General features: G+C 37.4%; 1 protein-coding gene across 1 annotated transcript in view; it reads left to right on the forward strand.

The window, feature by feature from the left end:
- Nucleotides 1-1,669: 1,669 nt before the first annotated feature.
- VTA1 (vesicle trafficking 1) overlaps nt 1,670-23,810 on the forward strand; it is a 29,716-nt gene continuing 7,575 nt past the window's right edge. The window contains exons 1-6 of the mRNA XM_042815922.1: nt 1,670-1,831; nt 13,182-13,276; nt 15,178-15,305; nt 15,932-16,007; nt 18,065-18,176; nt 22,769-22,945. Of these exons, the coding sequence (XP_042671856.1) occupies nt 1,723-1,831; nt 13,182-13,276; nt 15,178-15,305; nt 15,932-16,007; nt 18,065-18,176; nt 22,769-22,945 (697 nt within the window). The 5' untranslated portion in view covers nt 1,670-1,722. The remainder of the gene's footprint in view (nt 1,832-13,181; nt 13,277-15,177; nt 15,306-15,931; nt 16,008-18,064; nt 18,177-22,768; nt 22,946-23,810) is intronic.

Consider the following 23,810-nt stretch of genomic DNA (forward strand, 5'->3'; position numbering starts at 1 on the left):
ATATGATGCCTAAAATATATATCCAGCCAACACCATCAAATTTGTGCAATAATAAAAATAAATATTAACAAATAAATATCAAATAAATTATTTGGTATTTGCAAGCATTTCAAGTGGAATAAGAATCCCTGTGCTAACTTCTGTTTGCATAATATGATGTGCTTTAATTAATACAGGCTTAATTTTTTTTCTTGTATACATCAGTATTCATCTGGAGTTATTCTTTGCAACTTAAACTTGTAATCTCAGGTAAAGAGATCTTTTTACTTATAAACAGAACACTATATTTATTGCTACTAAAAAGAATTTATTTCTATGTGGTGACAAATGGTACTAAAATCATGTTCAATCAGACATTCATACAAAATTAAAATAACTTCATCACAATCTTGTCAGTATATTTCCATTCCTTGTTATGCTTCTGCAGCAGATTTCAAAACACTTCAGAAAGGCCAGAAGAGTGCCAGAGCCCCCAACTCATCAAGGACTTTCCTATTACATCCAGGAGTATTGCACAGCCAGGTCTGTCATGGGAATGCCTGGGGACCCTTTTGGGGGTGTATAGAAGCTGGACTACCCATCGCTGTATGTTTATTTTGATGGTCACAGTCAAGAACATTTTGAAAGTTGTTCCAACTCAGATCAGATTTCCTACGAAATGAAAATTCTCGAATTCCTCAGTTCCATTTTTTTTTTCACTGGCAAACAAAGTGTGCATTATTGCTTTTTAGTGCAAATGTTTTTCTGTGGCCAATTCCATCATCAGTTTCTGGAACACATGGATGGTGATTTTATCTCCACATAAAGAAACCATTTCCCCATGGTTGCCAATGCTCCTCTTTCCTGTATTTGCCATTTGTTTTCTGGCACTCACTGCATTCTCAAATGTCTCTCAACTTCTCTTTCTGCCAAATTTGCACCAGTTTTGTCATCATTTATATTGCTTTCAATCAGCTTCCCTCCACCCTCACTCCCACCGAGACTCATAGCATGCCTGTGTTTCAGCATGGTGCTGATTTTAACTCAAGTATTTAGCAATTACTTGAGATGATCCCGAATCCTTTTTTTCCCTATTATGGAAGGAATTACATAATAAACCTGGGGTTTCTTTGATATGATTCTGTTTCTTTACAGAATGAAGTCTGTCTCCCAGAACACCCTAAGAAGTATTTCTGTGGCTTACACAAAAACTGTAAGTGCTTCTTTCACTTTTTCATTGTTTTCCTGCCTCATTTCCTCCAGCAGCACTCAGCGCAATCCCTGGCGCATGAGTTGGCAGTCAGCTTAGTCTCTAGCCAGACATCACACCCACTTCAATTCTCACTTAACAAGTAGCCATAATTGCTTCTTCCATCATCTTCAGTGAAACACATTCAGTACACCCAGAAAATGGCGTGACTGCCTTTGCGTCAAATGTACAGCTGCTTTGCGCCAGCCAGCTTCTACACTACACTCCTACAAGCGCTCCTTGACGTTTGTTCATGTTCTCGTCCTCCGGGCACGCTTACTAGGGCCACCAGGATCCCGACATGGGCTGGGCCGCCGTGAGCTAGAAGGCGACGCATCACGCCTCCCGCCCAGCAGGGGGCGCTCTTTCCGGGAGCAGCGCCATCAGCAGCCCCGCGCACGCGTCCCGACTCCCCGCGCCGGAAGCGGAAGCGACCGGCTCCAAGCTCGGGAGCGAGAGCAGGCGCTGCCCGTTGTTGTTGTGGTCGCCGCGCGATGGCAGCCACGGCGCTTCCCCCGCTGCCGCCGCAGTTCAAGAGCATCCAGCACCATCTGCGGACCGCGCAGGAGCTGGACAAGCGCGAGCCGGTGGTGGCGTATTACTGTGAGTGCTGCGGTCGCAGCGCTGCGCCGTCCCGCCTGCCCCAGGCCCAGCTGGTCGCGTCCCGCCCCACCCCGCCGCTCCCCCCGGGCAGCGGCAGTTGGTCCCGGAGCAGCGCTCCCCTTCCGCCGCCGGTGGGGCTCGCTGGGTTCGGGTCGGGCCCTCCTTTTGGGGGCGGTGCCGTGCTCTTCCCGGTAGCAAGCCTCAATGCGCTGTTCTTCTGTTTCTGAGGGATAAGCATCGTAGCAGATAGGTCTGAAGCCTGATAGGTGTTTGTGCCCACGTATGTAGAGCAAATGCATTCTGCCTTAAGACAGTTCTAGCAGATATCTTGCAAAACTAACCCGGGGGTCTTTTCAGAGATTTTGTCCTGCTGAAAAGGCCTCCTGCATGATCTGTTGCTGAGTAAGCAACTTGGAATCGAGAGTCTTCAACCTTAATGATGTTTATTTTCTGTCAGGCTAGTACTGATACTTCTTTGGGGTTCTTGAAGCAGGGAGAAGTGGCTTGGTTTTATTTAATTTCATTGCAATGAGAAGAGCAAAAATCATTCTCTCCTATGTAAGTCTTTCAGACTAACCCGTCTAATCCACTGATTGTCAGGGTGTGAGCTGTGAGCCTTCCTTTCTCAAGGATTTACACCTCTTACCAGGAAATGTCAGACTATTCTAAGTCACCTTCAACATCTGTGTCACAGTTGATGACAACGCCTGAAAGATCCCTAAAGCTAACAGGTCATAAATAGGTTCAAACTGCAGTCAGCAGAAGTCTTTATGTGGTTTTCTTTTTTCAATATATTTATTTTACATAGAGCTAAAAGAAAGAAATATTTCTGACTTGAAAAATGGTTCAGAACATCTTTGTTTTGAGCTTTTGAATTACACTTCAGAGGGGGTGTATATATTTTCAGTAACAAATTGTGTGAGAAAAGCTACCTGTGTGCTGGAATGCACCAGCACAGCACTGCTGTGTGTGTCTGGAAACAGGTATATGGCAAGGCCAGACTGGAGGTGAGGTACAGCAGGCAGCTGACAGGACTCTGTGGTGCAAGCTCATGTGATGGGACAGTGCTGCAGTTCTGCCAGAGGGCTGCTTGCACAGCTGCTGCATGAGGGGGAACATCTATAACTCAGTAATATGTTGAATGCAACTGTCAGACTGGAGATGTGAGTTAAGGTGTTTTTAGTTTTGGACTATTGCCAGCAGTGGGTCATCCACAGCCAAAAGTTTTCCTCCTAATGATAACATCTTCATGGCACTGTTGTTTTGAGTGTGAATATGTATTGGGTATGTGTTTTTTAATTCTACTTGTATATTTCTGAAAGTAAGAGCTGTTACAGAAGCTGATTTAAAACTAGAAGGAACTGAATTCTGGTAAGATGTATTTCCAACCTGAAATATTACTGTCTGTACCACAGCAATAAAATGTCAGAAGGAACTACTTAGTGCTCATGTTAATATTCTGTATATCTTCAGCATCTATTGATGCCAAAGGTGTATTTTTGTAGATTGGAATTTGTATGGCAGTTGCACATTTCTTTGGCATATATCACTTTAAACTTTCTCTCACTTTTTTTTTTTTGAGTTCATCTGAAGCATTAAGTTAGCATAAACCAGAACTGCCACCCAAGGAAGACATTGTATTACTCTGGCTTCACATTCCTACTCTAAAGATACTTGAGGCAAATCTTTATGTAATTGTATGGTGGACAGCAACAAGATATTTCAGCTGGGCCCATTGCACTGCTGCTTAAACAGCTGTTCTCGTGTAAAGCTGAAGAACAAGCGTAGGGAGAAAGCAGAATTCATTCATTTTGATATTGCTGGCTTGTGTTAATTTAAAGAAAATATGATTTGATAGTTGTTAACCTCTGTTTTAGACAATACGGATAGCAGCAGTAAGGGTGCTTTGTGTTTTTTGGGCAACCATATTGTTTTCAATATGAAAAATAAAATACTACAGAATAACATGGATGCTGTTGTGCAGCTTACCACACTTAATGTTTTACTTTCTAGAAATACTGCTGAAATTAAGATCCGGTTTTATTTCTTGTGGTTCTGCATATTCCTTGCAAACCCTTCACGCTTCACCACGTTTTTGGGCATTCAAATTCACATACCATCAATTAGCTGTTGATTTGTACACGATAATCTCACAAGATGATTCTCCTCTTAGATCAGAAATTTGTAGTTAATGAAGTGTTCAGGACTGTTATAATCAACGCTTTCTGTTAATATCTGTGCTGTTCCACCTGACACTTTTTTCACAGTTCTTATTATTTTATTGATTAAAGTCATACTGTAGGTGTTTCATGTCAAGGTCATGTTTTCAGTTGATTGAATAGGTATAAGGGGATACCAGGAAGTTAGGCTACATAGATTGCCCAGCCAAAAGAATATGTGATTTGTAGTAAGTAAAATAAGTTTTTTTTAAAAAAAAGAAAGAAAAACCAACAAAGAAACAAAACTGAAGTGAGTGTGACTCTTTACTTTGAAGATGTTGTGGTGCAAACACAAGGAGGCAGGCTTTGATAAAAAATGCCTTGTCTGCCTAATTACTGAAGCAGTCTCTAAACTGTGCTACAGTTTATTGAAAAGTTACTTTTTTGAAGGACTGCATGGTTTGAGAGGTAGCTCTGTCTTCTGAAAACATCTGCATATATACTTACAGCAAACATTTTCTTAATAGCCATTTATTCAGGCATTCGGTAGTGTTGGATTAGTAAATCTTTTCAAAGATGGTTGGTTGTGCTGTTTATTTAATACTTGCGTACTTGTTGTTCATTGATGTTTTAATTAAAGAAAACGTTGACAGCACCAGTGAGTTGCCAAAAAAAACATAGGTGCTAAGTGATATGCAACCTACAGTGCAATTTACATTGGGTCCTAAAACCCAATGTCAGTGCAGCATGAAATCATATTTTAGTAGCTTCTGCAAAGCAGGACTGTGGTTGTTTTTGTTCTTCAGTATGGTACATTTCAGAATTCAGTAATGCAAATCAGTAGACTTGATCTATCCAAAAAGGTGTGAAGAAAACCCCACTGTTCTCAAATTCTTCGTATACAAAAGCACAATAAAAGTCCATCTGAAGAATATTGGTATTGTGTTGATGGTTGTTTGTTTGTTTTTTTTATGGGACTCTGTGAGAGAGAAAAGCAAAGGAAGTATTTGGGTTTTTGTTGTTGATTTTTTATTTTTTTTTTCCTCCCCAAAGCTAGTCTTAAATCAAAAGTCATTCAGCTCTTAGTAGAAATACCCATCTGTTAAATTTGACTGTAAATTTCAGGTTTAATCAGACATCCATGAAATACTCTTTTCAATGTAAACCAATTCTAAACAACACAATTCTATAGGAGGAAAAAAGGACAAAACAGTATATGGAATATGACAGAGTCAGAACTTTGGGAATATAGATTTGCTGTCTAATTTATGATTAAAATACTGTTAATTTTTTTTAAAGTTCCCTTCTCAAATCAGAAAAGCAATAGCTGATACCCTGAGCGTTCTCAAGACCTAGCAGTCGCAGTTCTGCTCTTTCTGGTAAGAAAGATGCTCTTAGTCCTTTTATCGTCTTTTTGGCCCTTCAGTTACCTCTTGTCCTGGGAAGCCCAGAACTGGCCCCAGCACTCTTGTCTCACTAGTCCTTTGTAAATGAGAGGGATCAACTCCCTGAGCCTACTGGTAGTGCTTCTAGCGCAGCACAGGATGCTGTAGGCAGGTAAGGTCAGGAAGCACAAGTGCATTTTGAAAACGTAATTCACAGTCATGCCCCTTTAGAGTGCTTTGGTTCACTTCACAGAGTAGTTTGTGTGCGTAAAATAGATTTCTTCTGGTTTTAATAAAACTGGAAGACGTTCTGCAGAAGTGCTTCAAATTGTGATCTAATCACTAAAAGCTGTTTTATCCGTATGACTTGAGCACAACTGGTCCAAAGTGTCTGCCTTCTACTTTTGCCCTCTTGAGATCTCAATTACTACAGATTTTATAGTCGAGGTAATTTTTTTATTTTAATTTCATTATATTAATTAGAATAAAGAGAGAAGAAAGTACTGAGAGCAAAAGCTATACAAAGGCTTTCTTAGTGAAATTTTGTGCTATTGCCTCTTTCCCTGTGGCCCACACTTCTCTTCCTTTGCTAGATTTCTCCTTAAACTAATTTCACTTGAAAATAAGTAAGTAATTTGTATTCTCTGGAAAGTTTCAGATTTTGAGTTGATGCTAACAGCCTAATACTTGCCTTCACTTTCGCCAATTTCCTTCAGTATCATATAATGGAGAGGATGTGTAAAACTTTTCAAACTTTTCAATGCTCTTGAATCTATTTTAATGTCTCTTACTTCAAAAACTTTGAGTTGGCCATGGAGAAACAGCATTTATTCATAATCTTCATGCAGAAAGTGGTATGTTCATGAAAGCAAGAATAATTTATTTTCTACATTTGATGCATTCTTTATGAAAATTCTTTGAGTACAATCCAAGTTCATGGTTTTTATGTCCCCTACTGCCCACGTTTCTATTGAGGCTGTTGCTTTTCTGTGCCGGTTAGCAAACTTTTTTCTTTTGTCAGTGGTTTGATGGCATGAAGAGAAAGGTGTAGAATATGGATGAATAATATATACTGCAGAGTAAAAATGCCTTCATCTCTTAATTGGAATTCAAAAATGAAGAAAACTTAATATAAATGATTTTGTTAATATTTACTATAATTGTATGATAAGTGAGTGGAAAGAATATTAAGAGTATTCCCGACATAAACTTCTTTTTCAGTATTAGAAGATAATCAGCTGGGGGGAAAAGAACAATAATCTTTAAATCCTGGTAGACCAGGTAAAAGCTAGATAATAGGACAGAAATGAGAATATGGAATCAATGTGTTGTTCTCCAGTATTTTTAGTTGGCATGGCTAGTTTAAAGTGGGAGTGGGTGGAGTTTCAGTTGTTACTCAAATATAAATCTGAAATAACTTAATGTGTGTTAGGAATGAATGGCTAGCACATACTGAAGACAAAATACTCTCTCTAAAATTGTGCTGTGCATTAGCAAAGGAAAAATAACATGGCATTTCGTGACAAATAAAAGCAGAGAGGTTTTTGTAAAGCTTGCTGTATAATTCCTTCCAGCACACCCACACTTAGTATTTACAGAACAAAGATTAAGGGCAACAAATCAAGACATAAATTTTGTAGTTGCCTTGGCAAAACATTTTTCTGAGAATGACTGCTTGCCAAGTCTTTATGAATTTGAAGATAAATGTCCTGTCTGCAAACTGAGTGCAAACCCTCTTTAGTTAATGATTGGTGAAACAGTTCTGTCTTTGTGTGTCAAAAGTTGGAAGTGACTTTAGCTCTGCTTAAAATATTAACATTTAGATATAAGCAGAATGTTGTTGTCTTTGCCTCTTTTGTCCCTTTATTTATGCATCTGCTCCTTTTGTTGGCCACCTGAAGATCTTTTTTGTTGCTTGGTTTGGATAAAGGAAACAAAAAATGTGGGTTGTAAATGCAGATTATGCACTTAAAAGCTGTTTTATGCACTGATCTATAAAAGCCCTAGTAATTGTATTTGTGTGTTTGTTCTTTGGTGTTCTAAACCTTCATCACAAAGATGATATAGAGATTCTATAGATATAGATATAGAGCTGAATAGAGATTACAGTTACAGTTCACTTATTTTCAAGAGTGGCTGCATTCTCTGAATGCTTTATTTAGGCTTTAAAATCTTGAAAATTTTTGCGGCCACAAAGCATTGTTTTAATTATCTTTTTATATCAGACTTTTCAGCACATTGGCTTCTAACTGATGAAATTTAGTATCAGAAGTTACCAAGCTCCCTTCTGGTTTAAAAGCCTCTTGTCCTATCACTGTCAGACTATGCAAAAAATCAGTCTTCCTCCTGCTTATAAGCACCTTCCAAGTAATGGAAGGCTACAGTGAGATCTCCCCAGAGCCTTCTGTTCTCCAGACTTAACAAGCCTGGCTCTTTCGTTCTTTCTTCATAGAAGCGGTGCTCCAGCCCTGTGGTCATCCTCATGGCTCTCTTCTGGACCCACTCCAGTTCTGTATCTGTCTTGTTCTGGGGCCTGGATGCAGTACTCTAGGGCCTCCCAAAGGCAGAGTAGCAGAGGACAATCAACCTCCTTTGCCCTGCTGGCCATCGCTCTTTTGATGCAGCCCTGGATACAGTCAGCCTTCTGGACTGCAAGCACACTCTGCTGGCTTATGTTTGGGGTTGCCCCGACCCAAATGCAATGCCTTGTATTTGATGTTGTTGAACCTCATTAGATTCACATGGGCCTACTTTTCAAGCCTGTCCAGGTCTCTCTGAATGGCATCATTTCCTTCTGTTGTATGAACTGCACAGCTCAGCTTGGTATCATCTATGAAACTGCTGAGGGTGCACTTGATCCCACACTCCTGGTCATTAATAAAGATTTTGAAGACCACTGGTTCCAAGACTGACGTCCCTGGGGGATGCCAGTCATTACCAGCCTCCAGTTTTGACACCTTGATTCTAGAGTTGTTAATAGGAAAGTGATGTAGGTAGAGAATGTTGCTTGGAGTCACCCACAGTGCCAACTTACATAGAGAAAAAGAAAATGTTATCTGTAACTATTGTCCTCTGAGCTGCATTCTCATAGTATTCAAAGCTCTTCTGTTTTTTTCACTGGAGTGCAAGGAGTTTCTGAGGTTTTTCTCAGCCTCTGAAATCCAAAGAGAAGAGAGAACTGGCTTTTCAGGTCTGCCTATAAAGTAGGAAGATGCCACAGTCTTGTAAATACACCTTATGGGATGTTATCAACGAAAACAATTACCTTGCTTTCACTGTTTAGAAAGATATATCATTGATGAATGTGGAAAAAGAATTCTGTGTGTATATAACAGAAGAGTAACAGATTCAAATAAGTAGTTCTTATAATGATGAAACTGGTCCTCAAGATTTCCATTTATATGGAAACAAAGAATTCTTTTATATAAAATCATTTTACAGAATCACAGAATCACAAGGTTGGAAACGACCTGCAAGATCATCCAGTCCAACCACCTTCCCATTCTTATCAGTGCCACAAGCTACTAAACCATCTCTCGTAGCTCCTCATCCAGGCGCCTCTTGAACACTGCCAGGGACGGCGACTCCACCACCTCCCTGGGCAGCCATTCCAGTGCCTGACCACCCTTCGAGAGAAAAAGTTTCTCCTAATATCCAACCTAAACCTCCTCTGGTATAACTTCTTGCCATTTCCTCGGGTCCTGCTATTTGCCTGGGAGAAGAGGCCAGACCCTTTTGCACCACAACCTCCCTTCAGGAAGTTGTAGAGTGCAATGAGGTCTCCCCTGAGCCTCCTCTTCTCCAGACTGAACAATCCCAGCTCCCTCAGCCGCTCCTCATAAGACCTGTGCTCCAGACCCCTCACCAGTTTCGTTGCCCTTCTCTGGACACGCTCCAGGGCCTCAATGTCTTTCTTGTAGTGAGGGGCCCAAAACTGAACACAGTACTCGAGGTGCAGCCTCACCAGTGCTGAGTACAGGGGGATGATCACCTCCCTGCTCCTGCTGGCCACACTATTTCTAATGCAGGCCAGGATGCCGTTGGCCCTCTTGGCCACCTGGGCACACTGTCGGCTCATGTTCAGCCGAGCATCAACCAACACCCCTAGGTCCCTTTCCTCTTCACAATCATCCAACCACTCATCCCCAAGCCTGTAACGCTGCCTGGGGTTGTTGTGGCCAAAGTGCAGAACCCGACACTTGGCCTTGTTAAACCTCATCCCATTCATCTCAGCCCAGCGATCCAGCTTATCTAGATCCCTCTGCAGGGCCTCCCTGCCCTCAGGCAGATCAACACCACCTCCCAACTTGGTGTCTTCTGCAAACTTACTCAGCGTACACTCAATCCCTTCATCTAAGTCGTCAGTGAAGACATTGAACAGGATGGGCCCCAGTACCGACCCCTGGGGGACACCACTTGTAACAGGTCTCCAGCTGGACTTCACTCCATTGACCACCACCCGTTGAGCACGGCCCTCCAGCCAGTTCCTTATCCAACGGAGGGTAAAACTGTCCAAGCCATGGGCAGCCAGTTTCCGCAGAAGGATACTGTGTGAGACCATGGCAAAGGCTTTGCTGAAGTCTAGGTAGACTACATCAACTGCCTTTCCCTCATCTACCAGTTTGGTCACCTAGTCGTAGAAGGAGATGAGGTTGGTCAAACACGACCTGCCTTTCATGAACCTGAGCTGGCTGGGCCTGATCCCATGGACAAGCTGTGTGATCTCTCCCAGGAGGATTTGTTCCATGTTCCATTTTAGAAGAGGTATGAAGACATTCTTCAGTGTATTACAGAAATCTGTATTCAGTAATGATCAGGGGTTTGCAAAATTGAGTCACCATAAAGCATAACAATCTATTACTAGTTTACTGTTCTCTGAAAATGTCTGATATTTGTATCTGTCAAAGAGAAATAACTCATCTGGGTAGTCTGTAGGCCTAGCGTACTTACATAAATTCTGAAGTTTTATATTATAAAGTCATATAATGAAACGTGTTCAGAGAAGCATTCAGTAAAATATGTACATAAAAATGAATTTAATTGAAGATTATAAGCACTGTTGTATGACTATGGTACTTTAGTTGACAGTAGACTCAAATTAATATGAGTGCCTTTAAAAATGAATCTCTGTCTTTCTGTGTTTTGATTTCTTTAGAATATAATTTCAAATTTACACATATCAACTGCATAATGTAAATATTAACATGACATCCTGAAGATAAATAGCTACATATCAGTAGTTAATTTAATATTAGCATTGTATAATAACTACACAGCAAAAACTTTCATTGGTCATGATGAGTTCTTTCAGTTCTTCATGGCATTAATTTGTTCCTGAATTTTGACTTGCAGTAGAATTTTAAATGGTTATTCTTTATGGAAAACTTGAGTAGAAAGGTACTCTCTTGTTTCACCAATTATTAACATAAGAGTGGGCATTAGAGAGCACAAGTCCTTTGGTTTTGATTTGGGTTGTTGTTGTTTTTTTGTGTTGTTGTTGTTGTTGTTTTGTCTTTAAATGATTGGACAACCCAACAGCTTTAATGTTCAAAAGTTTTTCAGCTTTACTGTCCTATATAAGGAATGTATTTGGCTTGAGTGTTGTATATGAAGCATGAAATACTACTGTCAAAATATAGAAAAAAGAATTAAATTGAGATGCTTACAAGCAGGACGTAGATAGAGATATATAGAGATCTTATTTTATTTGACAAGCTAATAATGGACAGAAAATGCAGGCAAACTTTTGAGGATATAGTGTTTTGTTTCACAGGAAGCATCAGGTTAGGCGCAGATGGTTTTATACGTATATTTCCTGGGAGGAAGAAGATAGGCTCTTTCCATTTCTTTTTATCTCTGTATGATGAGCTGCTTGAAAGTTAAGAGGTGATAAAGCTGTGAGGCAGTTAATGTTCCCTAGCACAAATCCTTTGAAGGGTAGAGGCATTAGGATGTGCCATTAGGATCTGCTTTTGAAAGTAGTTTGCAGGACTTCCTTGACCATTAAGCATGAGAGTTAAATTAGAGTGGTTTTGTGGAAGAATGTTCTCCGCTTGGTTACTGAATGACCTGTATGTTATCCTTGTCTGTGTATTTTAATTGTAGTAAATAATGCTTATTTGGCTTTATCTGCTATTTTCCAAAGCATATAAAGTTCTGCTGTGTGCTTACATTAAATTCATAGCTTTTGGTAATTCTGTTCATTTGTTTTAATCAGAGGATGGTAATCATTCATTCTTAAAGTCATAGGAAAGCCTGGAAACTTTACACATAGGGAAAGGTCTGTAAAGGCTGTTTTGTCTGATTTAAACATCAGGTTTGCTTAGAAAGCTAATTAGTTCCTTCTACATTAAGTTCCTTTTTTGAGGCATGTTTTTACACTGTGTGTGTGTGTGTATGTGTGTGTGTGTGTATATACACACATGAGAGTTGTATGAAAGCCATTTGTGTTCAATTGACTCGAAGCTTATATTTTAAAGAGTTGCATAGGAGGATAATGTTTATTTAGTAGAGCAGGTAGTATTGCATCATGGTGATACGGACAGTCATCCATTTGAAATCAGCAGGAATTCTCATTGTAGGAATATGTTCAGAAATAGTATTTCCTGATGTGAGAGCTGCTTCAAAAGCAATGCTTCCTATTGTGTTATGTTGACCTATGCAATGGAGATGGATGTTGGTGGTATGGCAGTAGAAGTTGAACCTTCTTGACTATACTGTTGCTGTGCATCAGATGGCAGCAGAGGGGCAGCCTGAAAATGACATCTGTTGTGGAGATGCATGTGAAGCAAAGGTGTGTCACTGAATTCCTCAATGGAGAAAAAATGACACCTATTGACATTCATCAACACTTGCTGAATGTTTCTGGAGAGACCAAATTGTGGATGTGAGCACAGTGAGGCAGTGGGTGATGTGTTTCAGCGGTGGCTACAGTGGATCACTTCCACTGGTGCAGCATGACATGCAGGTTCTTGTTCATCGCTGGTAGAAGATGCATGGCTAATGGTGGTGAGTATGTTGAAAAATAGTTTTGTAGCTGAGGATTGGCTCTATCAGTGTTATTGTGCTCTTTGTCTCTGTAGTTTCCATGAAAATAAATAGGAGGAATGCTGTTGTGGTTTAACCAGGCAGGTGGCTGAGCACCATACAGTCAACACATTCCCCCCTTCCCAGTGGGATAGGGAAGAGAATCAGAAAAACAAAGCAAAACCCTTGGGTTGAGATAAAACTATTTACTAAGATAGAGAAAAGGAAAAGAAAAATAATTGACTACGTGTGTGTATGTGTATATACATGTACATATGAAATGCGTTTAACAAGTGATGCACAAGCAATTGCTCACCATCCCTGACTGATGCCCACCTAGCCTCCCAAGCAGCAAAAGAGAGTGAGATGAGCCCCTATCTGCTTCAGAACTCCTTCCGCATGATGTCATATGGTATGGAATATCCCTTTGGCCAGTTTAATTCAGCTGCCCTAATTCTGTTCCGTTCCAGCTCCATAGGCCCTTCACTGCAAATGGCCTTGGCTCAGCAGCAACTATAGCATCAGCGTGTTATCTCCAAAGAAAACAATTCCATCCCAGCTGAAACTAAGACAAATACTTTTGAAGCAACCTACGTATCTCTGGAAGTTTGACTATATCTACCTGTCAGTGCTTAGCTTCACTGTACTCGTGTATTGCTTCATTGTTGAGTCTGTCTTTCAGATATGATGGGGAATGCAGTTTGTTTACTGAGCTGTGGGTTTTGCCTTAGCTACTCACGCACTCTTGATTTTTTTCTTCTGTGTTTTGTCTACTTTAAGGTCGTTTGTATGCAATGCAAACAGGGATGAAGATTGATAGTAAAACCCCAGAATGCCGCAAATTTTTATCTAAACTTATGGATCAGTTGGAAGCTGTAAGTAGAATCTATTGTTGTCCTCTGAAATTGTTCATGATATTTTAATATTCATGGTATTTTAATGACTAATGAGGCTTCTCCAAATGCTCTTTCTCTGTCAGCATTCATTGGTGCAACTGTTCTGTATGAGGACGTACTGTAAGAATGTGGGTTGTGTGTAATAATAAATAAGCAGGAGAACTGAGAGGAGGTAAAACTGCGTGTATGTGTATATATATGTATGTTTGTATGTATGTGCATGTGTAAGCATGCATGAGCATAAATTTAACTTCCTGTTGAAGGCTTATATTATCCCTTTTGATACTGCAGCAAACAAATCTGCCTTCAGTATTTGGTTACTCCTGTTCAAATTATGAAAGATTAGAAAAACCTATAATTTAATCCCTGAATTACTGATAAAATTGTGACAGCTGGTGCTAAGACATCAGTTCCTTTCATGTAGCCAGGTGATGGAAAACAGGACAGAATGCTTTGGAGCAGGTAAAATGAAGCATTTTGAGAGCTGGGAAGCCTGAGCATATTGACAAGTTAATGTGTCAGTAGTACTTCTACAGTAATTTAATAGCAACCAGTTTCAGTCTGCCTGTACCAGCAGGGGGCACAAAGGGGTGTTGCAGATCTGCTCTAATGGTTCTTGCAGCTTTCTGTGGCTTGCTGTAATTGATTATTTTATGGATTAAGACAGAAACTTACAACTGCAAATGATCCTGAATTATATAGTAGCAGAGAATAAAATGATGTAGACACATGTGGAAATTACTCAATGTTTTTATTTACAAAAAATTTCATACTATTCTAAATCTGTGTAATTAAATATTAAATATTTTGTTTCAAATATATATATATCCTGCAACTTATGAAGTGTAATTTTGTTTTTCTTCTGTGCACTATAATTTGTAAAGTGAATAATTATTGAAAAGTATATTGAGTATGAGTTTGACAAAAGTCTACAGATTTGAAATACCCCTTACAAAGTTTATTTTTTCACTACTGAAATATTTTTTTAAAACGTTCTATGCATTAAAAAGTTGACAAGAGAATAATATTGTGGAAATACAGCTTGCATGATTGAATGTTCCTCATGCTCACTCTGAAAAATAACAGCCATTCAGATACTGTTTTTAAATCTTGGCAAAATAAAGATTACCGGTTAATATCATGCAGTGTTCCTGTTTTTGTCCTCTGAGGATGACCTGAGATTTCCTTATATTCAAACAGTAAGCCTATTCAGAAGCTGTAAATCCACCTGTTGTAACTGTTACTGGGTTATTTGCTTTGCTGATTTTTATTAGGAAGCCTGGGGATTCTTGTAGTCCAGCATATTTGAAAAGAGGTCTTTCAAATGAAGTACGCTGCTTAGACTGAAAATTCCAGTAAATCCATAGGTCACTAGATCAGTTAAGGTGGGGCTTGGACTTGGTGAAAGATATAATGTACTGCTGTGAAATACTTTGCAAAAGAGATGATATTTAATGACTCTGCCCTTCAGTACCTTTACAAACCGTACTTTATAATTTGAACTGTGCTTAATTGTGATACATGCTTCAGAACACTTGGTCTTTTGGATAGTAAGGGGAAAAATATCCGTAGCTATTCCTTCAGAATGTTATGGTTACATATCATTGTGTTTGTTTTAAGATTCAATTTTTCTTTTAAAGGACTAGAAGATAGTATGAAGAACTACTTAATATTTTTCTCTCTAAAACAACGTACTTGCTCTTTGGCATGGTGCTTTAGCATTTGTTATGTTAGAAGTTGGAGATCTTAAAAATAATTAGTGTTTATGGTTTCTCTTTTCAGTTGTACTAAATCAGCAGCTGCTTCTTGTATTTGACTTAGATTAAAGTGCTAGGGTCTAATAATGTAATGAATGTATTTTTTTCAACCTTTTTTTTCAGATGAAAAAACAATTTGGTGATAATGAAGCAATTACTCAGGAAATTGTTGGTTCTGCTCATGTGGAGAATTATGCTTTGAAAATGTTTTTATATGCAGACAATGAAGACAGAGCTGGGCAGTTTCATAAGTAGGTGAAAATCTTTGCTCTGTTGTAAGAATTAAGATCTATCCAAGCTCTTGTTAATTTGGCTGCAAGCAGGAATTGGGCATTCATCTCTCAGAAAAATCCATTTGTTACTATTTTGGTATCTAACTTGACCATTTAACTGGTATCCTTCATCTTGTGTTATTGAAGTGGTTTGCTCACATACTGGTGAACCTTCTAAAACATAATACTGAACATAGACTGATACTGAACTTAGTTAAATATATGGAAATTGTATATTGAAATGTTTGTGATGATGCGTGTTGTTTGAGTTATAGTGGTCACTGCAGCACACTGATGATTTGGCTGGACTTTTTCCTAGGTAATACAGGATGTCCAATGTCCTATATTGAACATTCCAAATTAGAAACTAAGTGCAGAACTTATGACCTGCCTTAAAAATTGCTGAAGAATTCTTCATAGTGATCATGAGACTTCTCAGTATATTCCTAAATATAGACATCATGAAGTAAATCTTGTAGCATCAGATTAAAAGAAAATATTAGTGACAATCGATTTGAAACTAGCCAATCTAAAATGCCAGTTGACAAAAAGTAATCCTAAGAAGATGATATTACCGAGGTAATGAAATGCTTTCTTTTTTACAGAAACATGATAAAGTCCTTTTACACTGCCAGTCTCCTGATAGATGTTCTGACAGTATTTGGGGAGCTCTCTGAAGAGGTAAGTATTAGGGATTTTGGTGTAAGTTGATTGCTTTTCCTAGCACAGTTTCAAGTTACTGTTATAGTTCTGCAATTTTTTGAAAATAGTTCATGAATATGAGCTTCAGAGAACATACATTGTAATTCTGTAATCAAATTCATGTTACTAAATCATAAGAAATTGTCGTAAGCATTTCAAATTATATGAAATGTTAGATAACAGTTGTCTTTTAGAAGATGCTTCATGTCTTAAAAATATACTAATAATATCAGTAATGCCTCATGAACACAGGATTATGTCAAATGAGAATGATTATAGGGAGAAATGTTGCAAGGTTCCTACCTGTTCCACCTTCCCCTTTTCATCCTACAAGCAAGATCTCTAATGCTAATTACTGAGTTGGAATTATATACAATTTTAGCTAAAATAGATATTTTTGGTGTTATAATAAATTTTACTATTAAAAGGTGGTATGTTAAGTTGGAAGGGCATGAGTTTACTTTAAAAAAAAAAAAAAGGATTGAAGTCTGACCATTTGGACATGAATATTTAAAAAATACTCTCTAACAAAGAAGCATAGATTTGCTTTAGTATTCTTTAGCAAAACATGTGCAGTCAAAGAAGTTTTCCAGAACTGATGAACAAGATTGCAATTCCTCTTATTAAAACGTACTTAATAAAAGTTTTAAAGCAAACTTTTCAGTTAGTTGTCTCGTCAGCTCTCTGTTGTTTGTGTTCCACAGGAGAATTAATATTGGATATGGTAGAGCAGATATTCTTAATAAAGTATTCCTTGTTCTGAGAATTAAAATGGAAGTGTTGTTTGCTAAATTAATTGAATAAGAAACTCACTTTGGAAATGTAGGGGTATTGTTGATAACTTCTGTCAAAGAGAAAAAAATAGGGAAAGTTACTACTGACTGGGGACTTGTGGGTTGGATACGATCTCTGGAGGTCCCTTCCAACCCCTACAATTCTGTGATTCAATTCTGTGACTGGTGGAGACAATTTTCAAAAACTGCCAAAGGAAGGATAAAACCTTGAAAAATAAATAAGGAAATACAGTGATACTTCACAGTTTGCAATAGAATCAGCAAGTGCTGATCACATAAGTGCTTAATATTTGTCAGGCCAACTAAATCTGCATAGCTAATCAAAAAGTATTTTTATTTCTTGTATGCATGAGTGCTATAGGATTCTCTTCTTCCGCTAGTAGAATTTCCTTACAAACAAAAGTTCTTTAGCTTTCTAAGCCCGTGACAAGATCTGGTTATGTTGGTCCCAAACTCTTTAATGCCCTGTTTGGAATAAAGAGACTAGACATCCTATATAAAGATGTCTCACATTCAACCTTGCAATGAACAGCCTATTATTTCTTGCTGATGTCTTTCATCTGGTTTAAGTAGTGTTATAAAGATATTATATTAAAATATTTTATATCTAGAATATCCTGTACATACCATATTAGTCCACAACTACACCAACCTTTCTGTTTTAATGGTTTCAAATACCTATTTGTAATTCAAAATAATGTAATTTTAAAAAATCCAACGCTGTGATTGGAATTTGCACTCTGTTTCAGATGATTATTTACTTCAGATTAAAATAATAAAGTTTATGGAGATACATGTAAAAAAAAATATCAGTAATTACTATGCAGTGCACTGTCTTCCACACTAGATGATGTTTGTGTTATTGATTTCCTTGTTCTGACATACTGTACTAATTGAAGATCTCTGCATTTTCATTAGATTCTGAGATCCTACTAGAGCTGTTCTTTTTAGATATGTTTTAATTCACTGATTAATTTCACATGCATTACCCTTAAATGAGCTTCAAGTGCCAGCATTTTAATAATCTCTTGTCTGGATGAAAAATACAGGTTTTAAAAAATTGCAATTTTTTTGCATATGCACAAGTGGATGGAATATCCTAGATTCAAAATTATTGCAGAAATGGAAGGAGAAGCAATAGAAAAAATATATTCCATTGTACCAACCTGTTATGATACTTCCGTGAATACATTAAGTCAAAGAAGTGAGTGATTAAAATAACTGGCCATTTCCCTTTCCCAGAATGTTCAGCACAGAAAGTATGCCAGGTGGAAAGCAGCATACATTCATAACTGCTTGAAAAATGGAGAGACTCCTCAGCCTGGACCTATTGGAATGGAAGGAGAGACTTTTGGTATGTATTTCCATTTTTTCTTCTTAAAAGCTGAGGGCTCTTTCCTCTGTAGAGGAGATAAATCTGACCTGGTAGTGAACTGGCTACGTGATGCTTTGGCTGATGCAAGTTCATATTTTGTGATCAAATAGAGTATGTTACAGTTTGACTACCAAGCTACTGGTTATCATTTTTTCCTTACTTAAAGATACCCTTCATATTTGGTCACTGGAATGGAGATCTTATGCAGTGTCTTATGTTTCAGTCTTGTCATAGCTATATTTCAAATCAAGCATTATCAAACTTAGTCTTTCTTCAACGTGTGATCTTTTTCAAGGCAGTTTTTTGTTTGTTTTTAACTGGTGGTGCAGCCGCAGTGCAAGACCTATGGCGCAACTACATGTGCAAACATCACCACATCTTTGTAAGACAGATTGCACCAATTTCTTTAGAATACAGTGGAGAAGATATGACAAAAAGTCTTTGATAGTGGATGCTAAAGCTTTAAATGAGTGATTTTTAGTGATTAAGTTCATAGCTATAGGAATGTTTACAAAGCTCACCAGATTATGTACAATGATTTCTAATTTTGAAAAATATATTTATAAGCAAAGATTACATCTCTTTGTCTAAAAAAAAAATTATTTATGCAACTTGTATACGATAACTGGTTCTCAGCAGCAATAGACGGTATTTTTTGTCATTTTCTTAATGTACAGGCCAAAGTAGCTGACTTATTCAGAACTGCAGAATAAAGTATTATTGGAGGGAAAACAGAATTCAGATTTATAACCTTAGTCCATATCGCAGATCATTGAAAGTGAAAAGGTGAAGATTGTTGCTTTCGTTGCCAAGTAACATGGAGACGAAGAAGCTAAATTTTAGCTGAATGAGCTAAAATTTACAAAAGTGTTCATAGGAAGTCTACAATATATCCAATTCAGCAAAGTCTTTCTATTTGTTAAGCTATACTTCATATATTAAGATAATTTTTTATCTTCAGGGCAGGTAAATGAAAATACCTCTTGCTGTTCATTTTTTGAATTTACTTCTATAGTGTAGTTGGCCATAATGCTTTACACAACAAAGATTAAAAAAAAAGTTTTGCTAATTATTTTTTTATTAAAGATGCATATAAAACAAAGTGTCAGTTCTTACTTTGTGCATCGTTAGAAGAAAAGAAACATTGTTTGAGTGTACAACTGGACCTTCCCCATTCCTTTCTGCTTGCTCATTCTCTTCCTTCCTTTGCTAGTGGAAAAAGTATGTTTAAACAGAGTGAAAGAAGGTCTCTATAGCTTGACAAATTACCTTTTTTTTTCCAAAGTGTTATTTTCTTTGTGATTCTTGAAAACTATACTGTAATTCTAGGAGATGTTTTTACAGTAACATAGGCATGCTTTGTATGGTTCTGCTGGATTTATGGATGTTTTGTCAGATTGCCACCATGGAAACTTTAAAATGACATGCATGAGTTATTAATGCATTTGGAATACAAGTTGTAGAGTACATATAAAGGTCACGTAGCAGTAGCCCCAGGTCATCGAAAAGGAGTTTATCCTAATGGGAAAATTGAAATTTTAATTTCTAATGGGACAGACTTCTTGAGTAGTCTCAGTATAGTTACAGTGAAATGTATTGTCCAATTTCATTGCAATATTGAACCAATTTCATTGCAATATATAACATTTTACATTTATATTGCAGAGTTTCAGGAAACCTTTATGTCCCAACTAGTTGAAAGAAAAGTATGTGAGCTGTAAAAGGATTTTGGTTTTTTTTCTCAACATGATAGGGAAAAAAAGACAAAGGGGAGACAGAGAAGTGGCGTTCCAAAAAGAACCTCACATTCTACATCTTTTAGCAACTTCTCAAGCTGGAGAGGACATTACAGGACAATGAGGAAAATAAAATGTTTTCAAAATAAAATTAGTAGATGATGGCAAAAAATGTATGTTTATAAATCTCTGGACTCTTCACAAGTAAATTTTGTTAGTTTTCAATTTAGTGCTCTGGGATGTTGAATTTAAGTTACTTTTAGTGCTTCATTACTCTGGACAAAGTCTGTATACTATAAGGCATAATAGTTTGTAATATAAATAAGACATTCCAATCAAGACAAAATGGGCGAAACATTTGCACTCAACATACAGTCTTCTCATATAAAGCATGTGTCTCTATGTACTGATGATGTGGATTAGTTATTTATCTTATCCTGTCAGCCTCTAAACTCCTTGTTTCAAAATACAGATGTCTCTGATTTTAATTACCAATCTGATCAATTATTGAATTTTGCTGTCTCTGTATTTTGCAATGTGGATTAAAAAAATATATGTAACAATTAAAAAAACAGTCTATTAAGACAAATAGTCTGATAGTAATATTTTGCTGAGGTTAATTTTAAATTTCCAAATGTGTTTGTCCAAATTCAGTGTGTGTTTGTATAGTAAAATAATAGAAACGTAATTCAGGTTAGATTTTGTTTTTAAAATAGTGGAGAATTGAATGCTTTCACTGAAGATTTTCTGAGCATGTTAAACATCTCAGCTTCTGGCACAGTTCATATCAAAGCATAAAAGTTAACTTTTTGAGGTTTGTTCCACTTCTGCATGCCTACCTTCTGCTTATTTCTGTGAATTAGGTTTTATCCCAAAATTGCTAGCAGTTTGAGGCAATGAAATTTACCAGAAATTTAATAGATTTGATCTGTATGGTTAACAGCAAATACCTAGAGAATCTTTTATGCTTGTAGAATTATCTTTGGACATTTTGTTTTAGAACCAGGGATATCAGCCTTATTCCAGAAAGTCTTAGCTTTAATAATTAATCAAACAGCAAAAAGATAGTGTGAGTGTACCGTGGCTCTGAGGAAAATCTGAAGATCCCATGGATCCATTATACTGGGATCCAAGCACAAAGTCTGATGAGGGTCCAAGACAAGAGACTTGACTGGAGCTGAAAATGAATGCAAAGCAATTGTGTCACTCTTTTACAGGCCAGTACTGCTTTTTGAGATGTTAATTCCCTAATTTTTTAGTATGCATTCTCTGGAAATGTGCATATTTCTCAATAATTGTATGGATATTCTTATCACAGAACTTATGAGCAATTGTTGAATTAAAAAATTCTTTTCCACCAGCCTGAAAACCTTTTATTTACCACTACTATTAAAACTGTTAAGGAATACTGCAAGGACATAAGTCAACATGGTCTTAATATTTAATCTTTGATTAATAATACTTTAAATATTTACTTTACAGAAAGAATACTTACTACACTTTGACATTTGGGCACTTTAAATACCTAATAAGCATTAATTTAAACAAAGCTACTTTTAATACTGTTCAACATTTAATAATTGCACAATGAGCAAACGTTTGAACTTGATTTTCATGCATATGCCTGAATAAAAGTATATTGCCCACTTGTGGATTTACCTCTTACAGGCATTTGTATTAAGGATAGCAAACACTTTCAACATTTTTATTTTTTTTTACTTTTCTAACATTGCCAGACTTCAACCAATTGAGTTCCTATCTTCCATGGCCAATATTGCCTATGGTTGTTCGGTTTTTTTGAGTTTTATTTTTCATTTTATTAATTTCAGTCACTATTATTGTTTCTGAAAAGAGATCAGAGAGAATGAGATGGATAGTCTCTGTGAGGACTTGAAACTTGGAGAAAGAAGTTGGCAGGAGATTGGATGTTTTTTCTTTCCCATTTCTCAGGGATGGGCTTTTCCTGTCTCTAAGAAAATCTGCCTGTGTTTGGCCCAAGTTCTGAGCTTTTATGAAATTGGAGTTTACACGTACTTAGGCTTGCTAGACTTTTACAGCAGAATTCTCCAAAGGTTCCACGTACATGGGGAATCCTAAGGCAGAGAGAACTTTCCTGAAGTTGTATTTCAGATCCAGTGTGGATAGGAAGCTGGCATTTACAAGTCTCTAGACTGGCCTGGATTAGGAAAAAGCTTCCAGACTCACAAACAGAGGATACACAAGTCCAGACATGGAGGGTGGGCCGGAAGAGACAACCAGGAAGGAGAAGAGGAAAAAAAAGTAGCATTGAAATTAGGCAATCCTTGATGAGGAAATTAGGAGGCAGTGAAAATTAACTAGAGTTGGGTACCTTTGAGCTTTTGCAGGAGTAACTAAAAACTGTGAACTAGCTACTGAAGAACTTTGAAGATGATACTCAGAATGCTTTGGTGAAAAGATCACAAGGTAGTTTAAGACATAGGCAAGTGTGGGGCAAGGGATTGCAGATGTGGAAGAAGTCCTGAGAGAAAAATGGAACTGAAGAGACAGATGAGGGCCGTAGGGGTCAGAAAAAAGAGTTTTAAAGTCTGGATAAGAAATTTGGGGTAATTTATTTTAGTTGTGATACTGTGTACAGTGAAAGCATGTTTTTTCCTGCTCCCTCATTCTCAAAAACAGATTTCCTTTTAACTTTGCCGAATCAAAAATAAGTGATTTTGTTTATTGAATGTTCTATATTGCATTGTGGTGGTTTCCATTTTTCTGCTAACTAGGAATGTTTATTAAAGGCATGTAAGTTTTCAAGTGTTTGGACAAAAGAGTTGGATTCATTTCTGTTTTTTGTCATCTTGACAGATCTTGAAAGAGAAGAGGCAGGGTCATCTTCTCACCAGAGTGGAACAAATCAACCAACATCATCATCATCTACGTATGAAGCTAACAACACACCAACTAGTAATTTCACTGGCATACATGTTCCACCAGGTGCCCATGCACCAGCCAATACTCCAGCTGAAGTTCCTCATAACACAGGTATATGACAATCACATGCAAAGAATTTATGCCTTTATTAAGAGGCGAACTCCATCATAGCCTTCTTTCCATCAGATATAAAATAAAATAATGTAGATGTTTTATGTCAAAAGCAACCTCATACAGTAATACTGTAAAAATGCCATAGGAAATATACGGATAGATGTATTGACACCTCCATCTTGTTTTCTATCAATTTTGGCCCCAAAACATGTTCTTTAAAAGCCAAAGTTGTTTCCAGTAGCTGCATTAAAAAGAAAAAAAAAAAGATTTTATTTTTAGATACTTGTGAACGTACAATTTTTCCACCTCCCATTGCCATATAATAATAAGAAGATTAGCAAGTGAGAAGCTCTTAGTTTCAATCTTGATGATCATTTGATTGTTGAGATGTATTTTTGTATTAAAAGAACAAGATGGATTTCTCACACATCTCCTCTCCTTATTTAAAGAATGTAATTTTAAGAATGTTTCACCCTATTAAAAGTTCAGGATGCTCTTTATTTCAGCTTTATCAAAGGGAAATCCTTCAGATAGTTGTTTATTGTGGTTTTTTTTTTTTTTGGGGGGGGGGAGTAGGGAGGAGGAAGGGGGGAAATCTGGAGGCGTGTTGTTTTCTGTATTCTGTCTAAGTAAATGTTTTACTGTTTGTTTTTTGCCAGATCTGAAAACTATGGAATATGTTTCTTGTTGAAATACATATTTTTTTTTGCATTACTTATTTTTAACCTCACTGTGTTATTTCTTCTAGCACCAATGTTTCCCTTTCAAATCTAGCTTCTGTATTCTCACCAATTGTTTCCAAAGGAATTAGGGAGGACTTAGCTTGCTGCTAAGTACAAGATGGCAGACATGAGGCTTTAAA

The sequence above is a fragment of the Centrocercus urophasianus genome, unplaced genomic scaffold, assembly GCF_019232065.1.
Source record: "Centrocercus urophasianus isolate 14NV4802_14NV808 unplaced genomic scaffold, USGS_Curo_1.0 seq_10, whole genome shotgun sequence".
NCBI classification, from domain to species: domain Eukaryota; kingdom Metazoa; phylum Chordata; class Aves; order Galliformes; family Phasianidae; genus Centrocercus; species Centrocercus urophasianus.